The sequence below is a fragment of the Lepidochelys olivacea genome (genome assembly GCF_965140295.1).
Source record: "Lepidochelys olivacea isolate rLepOli2 genome assembly, chromosome: 14".
Taxonomy (NCBI): domain Eukaryota; kingdom Metazoa; phylum Chordata; order Testudines; family Cheloniidae; genus Lepidochelys; species Lepidochelys olivacea.
Window position 1 is genome coordinate 45,814,953 of NC_140424.1, and position 9,835 is coordinate 45,824,787.

At 62.7% G+C, this 9,835-nt stretch overlaps 1 protein-coding gene across 3 annotated transcripts; it reads right to left on the minus strand.

Moving 5' to 3' along the window:
• Positions 1-1,641: 1,641 nt before the first annotated feature.
• Positions 1,642-5,443, minus strand: LOC311530972 (HLA class II histocompatibility antigen, DR alpha chain-like; the record flags this gene model as incomplete). Of its 3 annotated transcripts, XM_084648044.1 has the most annotated exons (5): positions 5,336-5,443; positions 3,929-4,186; positions 3,149-3,430; positions 2,769-2,919; positions 1,645-2,339 (listed from the first exon to the last, which is right to left on the minus strand). In XM_084648044.1, exons 1-5 carry the CDS (start codon positions 5,415-5,417, stop codon positions 2,336-2,338), a joined length of 777 nt encoding a protein of 258 aa, XP_084504170.1. In that variant the 5' UTR covers positions 5,418-5,443. The 3 variants fall into 3 exon arrangements, with proteins under 3 accessions (XP_084504172.1, XP_084504170.1, XP_084504171.1); XM_084648046.1 differs by lacking the exon at positions 2,769-2,919 and having other exon boundaries at positions 1,642-2,339; XM_084648045.1 differs by lacking the exon at positions 1,645-2,339 and having other exon boundaries at positions 2,765-2,919.
• Positions 5,444-9,835: the final 4,392 nt, after the last annotated feature.

Genomic DNA, 9,835 nt, shown 5'->3' on the forward strand with positions numbered 1-9,835 from the left:
TCCAAGGCAGCCTCTGTGCTGCCCAGCTGGCCTGCCTGGCACTGGCTGTATTTACACACCTCAGCCGGTTCCTTTGAGACTCTTGGCTATAAATGATCTGGGACTGGTGATGTCAGCATGTCTGATTTTAGCAGCTGCTGCCTCACCTCCTCCTTTGTTAGAGCTGGGAAATTTTCTGGTCCATCCACAGCATCATCAAGGACGGACACAGCCTCCTGCCTCACTCCAAACACAGACAGGAATAGCTATTGGACATTTCTGCCTTTCCTGCTTCACTAGTTACAGTTTCACCATCTGCATCCAGCCCTGGACCTGGACCCGGACCCGGACCCAACCTAGGGCTATGTTTGTTCCTGATGTGTTTCTAAACTGTCTTCTTATTGTCCTTCACACTATTGGCCATTGGATCCTTTAGTTTCCCTTATCAGTTGCCTACATGTTTACTTGTAACTTATATTCTTTGCCCTTTACTTCCTGTTTCCCATCCTCTGTACTGAGTGGGCTTTGATCTCCAACCAGCTCAGTGTTTGCATGTTCCAGCCATTCACGCTGCATTTTTAAAAAGCCTTTTTAACCCAAAGCCTGGACCCCGCTGGTGGCTGTCTGTGTGTGGACTCCTGTGCCCCTGCAGGACTCAAGGGGGCTCCCCCCACGCACGGTCTGCTTGTGCAGATCCAGTCTCAGGGTTGTGGCTGTGTTTGGAGAGCAACGTGCTCCCACCGGCTCAGATGTCGCAGTGGTTAGGGGCCCTCCCTGGTAAAAATGTGACCCGGGTTTCTAGTCTGAGGTCATCTCATGTCAGCTCCCAAATGCTGGCTCTTGTTCTGCTTTGTCTGGGAGACTGACGAGCCCCCTGCTCCCAGAAATCGGCTCCCCGGGTGGGTCCTTACAGACCGGGATCAGGTCACCCCTGAGCCTTGCACAGAACAGGCTCCTTCCATCGCTCACTCACAGGCAGCTTCTCCAGACCTTGAGGCACCTTTGCAGCTCCCCTCTGAACCCCGCTAACGTTTCAGCCTCCTTTCCGCAGGGCCGACGCCAGGGCTGGACACAGCAGCCAGTGACGATCTCACCAGGGCCGTGTCCAGAGGAGACACCATCTCCCGGTGCCTGCCCGATATTCCCCTGTTCCTACAGCCCTGGGTCACACCTGCCCCCTAAGCCACAGCATGGCACTGGGAGCTCACACTCAGTTGGGTTCTGCCTTGACCCCCCACGTCCAGTTCAATGTCTCTATGTCCCAGGGTGCAGCCCACCTGACCCCCATCATGTGGGACCCACATCCTCAGTTCCTCGCTGTCCAGCCTGGCACCCGGCTGTGTGAAAACACGTGTGAATGCGCCCAACTCCCCGCGTGACCCAGCTTGCTGTGTGTAACTGACAGCAATAGGAATAGAACCCAGGAGTCCTGACTCTCAACCCCCTGCTCTAACCCACTGGACCCCACTCCCCTCCCAGAGCTGGGACAGAACCCAGGAGTCCTGGTTCCTTCCTTAGCCCGTCTACCAAACTCCCTTAACTCCCGGTATAACCCGGGGCTCCTGGACCGACTGCACCTGGGCTGGGCTAACACAGGTTGCTGTGGGCTCGGCTCAGACCGACCAGATTTTAAATAAAGATCAAAAACGTCCCCAAAATCCACTTTATGGCTATTAGCAAAGCGGCAGAGCGAGATCGGGGGCGGCCAGGCTGTGGACACACACGGGGCGGAGACTATACGGGGACTGGGCCCTTCCCACACCGACCCCGCGCTGGGCCCTTGGACCCGGGGGAGCCGCACACGGGTGCCATGGGGCCTTTAGCCGGGCACTGGGGCTGCCCCACCCCCAGCCATGGGCCTGATCCCATCCCACAGGGAACCCATTGACCGGGAATGGCCGAATCTGGCCCAAAGCCTTCTGGGTAATGGCTGGAGGGGCTTTACCTGGGCTGACTGACAGCAGCCTCTGGCCAACAGGGGCCGGGCTCGGGGCCCAATCCAGCTCCCACTGGAGTCAAGAGAAACCTTCCCCACGATGGCAATGGGGTTTGGATCAGCCCCGTGGGCCCTGCTGCCCCTGACGAGGGGCGATCCCCATTCCCAGCCCCATGGGGCAGCAGCCCTCTCCCTGGATAGGTGCCCCCTCCCAAGCCCAGCAGCGGGGTGGGTGAGGGAAGTCCGAGGGGCCGGCTCCCCGGTGAGTCTCTAGCGGGTTGGCTTGTCCCGGTTACAGGGTCGGGGTACAGCAGCTGGCACCAACGGGCACGGAGCAGGGACGCTGGGGACAGCGGGGGGCAGTACGAGTGGGTCTCACGAAGGCACCTGGGGGTTCAGGGGCCCGGCTCCTCCCCGCGTTTATCTGAAAGGCAAAGAGGGTCAGTTACCAGGAGCTCTGGGCCCTGACGCGTTCCCCAGCACCCCCAGGGAGTCTCCCATTGGCACAGGGGGTGCTGGCTGGCTGGGGGGTCACAGCAGGTGGTGGTGGGGAGTCTTCCCAGTGGGTGCTGGGTGGGAGTGGTTATGGCTGGCTGTGGGGGACACAGAGGGTGGGGGCTTGTTAGAGAGCTTATTCCTTCACTCCCACTTCCCTGATCCTTCTCGCATGAACAGAGAGCAACAAGACCCAAAGTTAGCTAAAATGATAAACATACACCTAAATTCTTAAAGTATAGGCCTTTACAGATAGGCCTGAAAATCTATATCCTAACAGGGGTCTCCCCGGGGAGTGCTGTGTGGGCCCAGGGGTTGCGGGTGCAGCGGGTGCCCTCCCTGGGCAGCGGCTACTCACAAGGGGCCCCGCGGATTGCGGGCGGCGTTCATCTTCATGCCCTTGATGATGAGGATGGTGCCCGCGATGATGCCGATGATGCCCACGGCCAGGCCCAGGGCGCACACCAGGGTCTCGGTGGTCTCAGGGACGGGGGTGGGCACCTGGGCTTCTGGAGAGAGGGGGAGAGGGAGACGGACAGGGTGTGGAGTGAGCGGGGCTGTTCCTACCCCTCCCTCCCAGAGCTGGGATAGAACCCAGGAGTCCTGACTCCCAGCCCCCGAGCCCAGCTCTAACCCACTAGACCTAGACCCTGCTCCTCTCCCAGAGCCAGGATAGAACCCAGGTGTCCTGGCTCCCAGCCCTGTGCCCAGCGGGGTCCCCGGGCATCCCGGCCTCACCCCAGTGCTTCGTGAAGGGCTCGGGCAGCCCCCAGTGCTCCACCCGGCAGTCGTAGAAGTCGCCCTGGCTGGGGAGGAAGGGCAGGTAGGAGAACTTGCGGAAGGAGTTGTCCTGGCGGGGGTAGAAGTCGGTCTCGTAGACGCCCCCCGTCACCTCCTGCCCGTTCTTCAGCCATGTCACGCTGAGCGCAGGTGGGGAGAACTTGTCCACGAAGCAGATCAGGACGTTGGGCTCGCCCAGCTCCACGGGGCCTTTGGGGAACACGGTCACCTCAGGGGGCACTGGGGAGACAGGGGTGAGTGGGTCCCATTGCCTGCCCCATAGCCAGCCAGTCCCTGCCCTGGGGCTGGATCGGAGCCAGCACCCCCTAGAGGGGAAAGGTCCTGTGCCCCATTCCCTGCCCCCTTGAGCCAGCCAGTCCCTGGTACTCAAACTCCAGCTCAGGGTCTCTCCCCAGGACTGTGGGGGCGTCACGGGGGCCGTCCCAGCTCCCTGCCCTGACGGCTCATGGGGCGCCAGGGTCCGGCGAGAGAACCCCTCAGGGGCAGGGCCTGGGGCTGGGCACGGGCAAGGAACAGCCCTTGGCAAAGAGATGCCCTGGTCCACCAGCCTGGAGGGTGTGAACTGCCCGGGCCCCCTGCCCTGCACAGCCCTGGCCCGGCTGACTGGCTCCCCGGAGCCCTCCAGGGCTGGGGGGGGAGCTGAGGGGGGGCTCGCACTGGCTATGCATGAGGCGGGAAGAGTCCCGGGAGAGGGGCCTGACAGGGAAAATGTCCCACCGTTCTGGGCGCGTGTGTGGTTGGACCTCTTGATCAGGATCTCCAGGTTCTGCTTGTCCACGGCGATGTTGGCCAGGCCGCCCTGCGCCTCGAAGCTGGCGAACTTGGTGAATTCAGGCAGGCGCCAGACGGTCTCCTTCCTCTCCAGGTCCACATGCAAGATCTCGTCCTGGTCAAACTCGAACATGAACTCCCCGGACTCCTGCAGGGATCGGTCCGTCCGCTGGTAGAACTCCACCTGGGAGAACACGTGATCCGCTGCGGGGAGACGGGCGTCCCCATCAGCACCCACGCCAGCCCCTCCCCGGGATACAGGGTCTCTGATCTCTTCCCTTGGGGCCACACTGGCACTGGGACGCCCCGGTGTGGGGGGAAAGCGGGTGCAGGGAGCCCAGTGACCCCTGGTATCGTGCTGGGGCATTGGGGTCAGGGCTGCCTGGAGGGGCCAGCGCCCCCCACTGTGCTCCCCCTTCTGCTCACTTCAATCCCATGCAAGCAGGGGCCGGGCCTGTCCCACTTCGCGTGTGAAGGGGGACGTGGCCCCAGCCCACAGTGGTGTGGGGGGACGTTGGACGTCATTACTGCCAGACGTTTCATTCTCCCGTCTCTGTGTGGGGCTGGTTCTGTGTCCCGGCGTCACCATGACCTGGCTCTCGGGGCGATTTCAATCCCTGGCCCCCGACACTCACACCCCGGGGCCGGTCACTAGGAGCCCGGGAACTCCCCAGCCAGAGACATTAAAGCTGCGCTGGGCGGGTCAGACACACGCCGGGAGGGGGAGGGGTCTGGCTCGGGGCTGAGGTTGGGATTGCCCAGGGCCCAAGGGAGTTGGGCACCTACATCCTAGGGAGTCGTTGGATGATCCCAGCTCGCCCAGCAGGAACTCACAGAGCGACTGCAAAGGAGGGATCCCGACACCACTAGCCGAGGAGAGAGTCTGCCCCACACAGTGCCCCACCCCGTGGGTCTGAGCCCTGGGGGACAATGGGGACAGGCTGGGGAGCAGGGCCAGGGGCTCCTGCTCTGCACAGATGCTCTCACTGCTCAGCAGGGTCTGGACCTAGAGTGGCTCTTTGGGGGGGTCTGTATCTGGTGTCCCGATGGGGGAGTCAGCCCCTGAGTCCCTGTTGGGGAGGGGGCTGCACCCCTAGCGTAGGGCTGTGTTGTACCCAAACCACAACGACTTCCCCACGATCCCTCTGCTGCCCCCACGCTAGCCCCCCTCCCCCGCTGCCATGGGGGGGAGACCCTCCTCCCTGCAGCCCCCCCCCAAATCTGGCTCCCCTCCATACCCCTCCATGCCCCATCAGCCCCCCATTGTCCCCTCCCTGGGGGTGGGAGCCGGGCGCTATGGGGGTGAAGCTGCCCCCCCAGGCCCAGGCGTCACAGCCCCTGCCCCGCCCGTACCTGTCACCGCCCCGGCGCCCGGCAGGGCCAGCAGGGTGAGCAGGGCCAGCTGGGCCATGGGGACGCCCCGTCCTGCGCCCATCTCCTCTCCCCGGACACTGGGCTGGGCGTGGGGCCGGCAGTTCTAGGGGGCCGGGGGGGGCATGTGTCACACCCTGGGGGGCAGGGCTGGGGGGCAGCGCCCGGCATTGGCCAGGGGAGCCCGCCCCAGGGTCCCGCACCCAATGGCAGAAATCCCTGCGCAAACCTGGCTGTTACCGGGCAGAGCAGCAGGGCTGAGCCTCCCCAAGAGGAGACGGAGAAATTCAGTGTTCCCGGCTCTCAGGATAGTGTCACGAGTCTCAGGATAATTCTTGTGTTTTCCTAAAGCCCCAGCTCCTGGAGTCACGTGGGTCTGGGACGATTCCAGCCTCGATCTTAGAGACAAAGTGAGTGTCCAGCCCTTGGGGCTGCGGGGAGAGCTTCAAACTGTGACCCCCGGGCACCCGAGGGGCTCAAAGAGCAGAAGGCAAATAAACCCCACAGCTGGTATTCGTACATCGTCGCAGGATTTTAAAGCATTTGGGGCTGACCACACGGCACATTCCCGGCCAGATGCCTGCTCCTGGCGTGGACACGGCGCCTCCAGTGGGGAGTTGTCCCAGGTGTGGACACGGCACCACTGGGTGGGGTCTCCCCAGACGGCGCTCACGCCCCCCCCAGGCACCCTACTCTGCAGCACGGCTGGGTGCAGATGGGGGACTTGGCTGGCCCAGCTCTCCACTGAGGGGGTCACACCCCTGAGCCACAGAGATCTGCCGGGACAAGTGTAGACCAGGCCACACACGGGGTTTGGGGCATCATCCATGGAAGACTGGGACACGGGACCATCCCCCATGAGGCCCCAGGGCGGGGACGGACTGGCTGAGGAGGGGGGGACGGGGACATGGGGCCTTTCCCCTCTGCTGGCACCTGCTCCGACCTGCTGTTAGTGACCAAACTCCCTTCCCCTGGGCCCTTTGTGTGGCACGTTGGTCCCTGTCCCCTGCCCAAACCTGCCCCCCCCATGGCACCAAGTTATCCCCCCCCACCCCCCCCCGGCTAACGCGCTGGGTGTTCACACTGCCCCCGGCAGGAGGGGCGGAGAGGGGCTGGCCTGGGACCCAGGAGCCCTGGGGTCATTCCCGGCCCTGCCACAGACAGTGTGTGACCCTGGGCCAGTCACTGACTTCTCTGGGCCTCCCTCCCCAGCTGGGCATTGGGGACAATGGCCCTGCCCTGCCCCACTGGGCTGGGGGTGAAGGCAGCAGAGAGGGGGAGGGGCTCAGAGACAGGGCGGCCAGAGAAGCCCCTTAGGGAGATCAATGGTGGGAACAGGTGAGAGGCCGAGCTGTGCCTGACCCATGGAGATTGAGCCCCCCTGTCTGGTGGGGTCCCGGGGGCGGCAGGGCTCAGGTCCATGGAGGTGGGGGAGGGGGAAGCTCAGAACTTCTGCCTGTAGGGCCAGCCCCAAATCTACCACTGGGCCTAAATTTACCCCCAACAAACCAGGGATCGCCCCACATTTGGACTGCACCAAGGGAAGGGGATGGAGGGTCCCAGGCTTGTTGCTGGGGGCCCTGCTCTGGTGGGGGCTGGTCCCTGGGCTGGCCCCGCTCTCCAGCTGACCCAGGGCCATGGCAGGCGCCGGGTGTGAGGATGTGACTCAGCAGGGAGGGGGGAGTGTTGACCTGGGAATGTGCCCTGGGGAGGGGAGACCTGAGAACCTGTCACCTGAGCCAGGAGGGGGAGGGGGAGGTGACACCTCTGCCCAGGAATGTGAACAGAGGCTGCAGCAGGGAACCTGCTGGGTGGGTTTAGTTTCAGTTTGGGGCTGGGTGGTGGAACGCAGGGAACCCCAGGGCTGGGGTCTAAGCTCCCTGCTCCCCCAGAAGGACGTGATTGAGGGGTCCTGGTTGTACCCACAAGCTCTGTTGGGGACTGTGTTCCTGTTGTCCAATAAACCTTCTGTTTTACTGGCTGACTGAGAGTCTCAGTGGATCCCAGGAAGAGGGGTGCAGGGCCTGGACTCCCCCACACTCCGTGACAACTGGTGGCAGCGGTGGGATGTACTGCACCCCGTGAACGGCGCTTCCTGCAGTAAGTGACTGGGGAACAGTAAAACGAAGGGGAATTGACAGGGACCAGGCGTGCTGAAGATTCAGAGAGAGACGGTTTCGGGGGGCGGTTAACCCCTGGGAATGTGTGACCAGAGAGAAGGACTTTTGCAGTAACAGGGTGTGACGAAGTGGGACTATTCTTAATGTTTCCTCTGAATAGTGTGGGGGTGCCTCAGTTTCCCCTAGGCAGTTCTTAAGTATCTAGGGGGTGGAATAAGGGTGTATGATCATTGCAGAGCCCTAGAGGGCATGTGTGTGCAGGAGTCTGGACACAGAGGATGGCCGACACCCTGTTTCCTGGCCACTGATGGCCGGGGCCCTTCCCCCCTGCAAGGTGAGAGCTGAAGGGTTGGAGAACAAAGGAATCAGGTGACCACCTGGCCCGGGAAAGGAACAAAGCCCAGAGGAGGAGGGGCTGGAGGGGGTTTTCAGTTTGGGGCTGGCTGGGACATGGAGTGAAGGGCAGACGGGGTTGTCTGGCTCACTGCCCCCCAGAATGGACCCAGCTGAGGGGTCCCGTTCTCTGCACCTGCAAGCTCTGTGTTAGACCATGTTCCTGTCGTCTAATAAACCTTCTGTTTTACTGGCTGGCTGAGAGTCCCGTCTGACTGCGAAGTTGGGGTGCAGGACCCTCTGGCTTCCCCAGGACCCCGCCTGAGCGGACTCGCTGGGGGGAAGCGCACGGAGGGGCAGAGGAGGCTGAATGCTCCAAGGTCAGACCCAGGAAGGGGGAAGCCGGGTGAGCTGTGTGTCCTGCAGACAGGCTGCTCACAGAAAGGCGACTGCCCCAGAGTCCTGACTGGCTTCATGGGGAGCAGTTCCAGAGCATCGCCCAGGGACTCCGTGACACAGGGTCCCCCGGAGGATTGCAGCGAGTGGTCCCAGGGGCGGAGGAGTCTGCAGCTCGACCCTGGCAAAGAGGTGGTGACCTCAAGAAGGACTGGCACACGAGGGGCTTTTCCTGGAAACCGTGGGAAGCTGCCCGGCCTGCGAGTGGCCAGCAGGGAGATGTACGCTAAACGCCTGAAGAGCGACCTGGTGGAGCTGTGCAGGCAGAGGGGGCTGCGCATCGGGAGGTCCACCAAGGAACAGCTGATTGCCCAGTTGGAGGAGAGGGATCGCTTGGATGACCCGATCCCTGTCCCTGAGGGAAGCCGCCCGGCAGACGCAGCATGGGCCCTGGGGCCTGACCGGGCTGGGAGGGGTCAGACTGCTGCTGAGGACATCCCGAGACCCTTCCTACCTATGCGTGGGGAAGGAGTTGGGGGAAGCCCAGCGATTACCGAGGGCACCCTGACCCCAGCAGCCAGCAGGGGATCCTCCCAGCGGAGCTCCCCATCCCTGGAGCGGAGGCGGCTGGAATGGGAGAGGGAGATGAAAATGAGGGAGCTGGAGGATCATGAGAAGCAACGTCAACATGAGGAGAAACAACGTCAACATGAGCAGGAGGAGAAGGAGAGGGAGCGTCAGGAGAAGGAGAAACAAAGACAGCATGAACTGGAGCTGGCCAGGCTGAGGAGCAGTGGGGCCCCGTCTGCGGTGAGTGCGGGGGGACCCAAGACTGCAAGGAACTTTGATAAGTGCTTCCTGGCCCAGCGGAAGGAGGGGGGACATAGATAGCTTCCTGACGGCCTTTGAGAATGCCTGTGAGCTGCACAGGGTTGACCCCGCAGACAGGCTCCAGTTCCTCACCCCCTTACTGGACCCCAAAGCCGTGGAGGTGTACAGCCGAATGACAGGGCCGGAGGCAGGGGACTATGAACTGTTCAAACAGGCCCTGCTCCGTGAGTTTGGGCTGACCCCCAAGATGTACCGGAGAAGGTTCCGGAGTCAGCGTAAAACGCCTGAGGTCACCTACCTACAACTGGCCAACCGGATGCAGGGATATGCCCGCAAGTGGACAGCTGGGGCCCGAGCTAAAGAGGACCTGCTTGACCTAATCGTACTGGAGCAACTGTATGATCAGTGCCCTTCCGACCTGAGGCTGTGGTTGGTGGACAAAAAGCTCGAGAACCCCCAGCACGCAGGGCAGCTGGCCGACGAGTTTGTGAACAGTTGGTCAGGGGGTAGCCGGGAGGAGCCCCAAAAGAACAGGCCCCCCCCGATGCAGAGAGAGGGTCACCAGGGGGCCTCCCAGCGGGGAAATAGGGAGAACCCCCTCCCAAGGGGAACGCCTGGCGTCGGGCCCCTCCGACCTGCTCGAGGGGACCAACGTGACCTGAGCTGCTATCACTGTGGCCAGAGAGGCCACGTACGGACCCAGTGCCCTGGGTTCAGGGACAGACTGAGCAGACCCGACCTACCCAGGGTTAACTGGGTAGGGACCCAGCTGGACGAGGGGCAGACGACCCAGGAAAGGGGG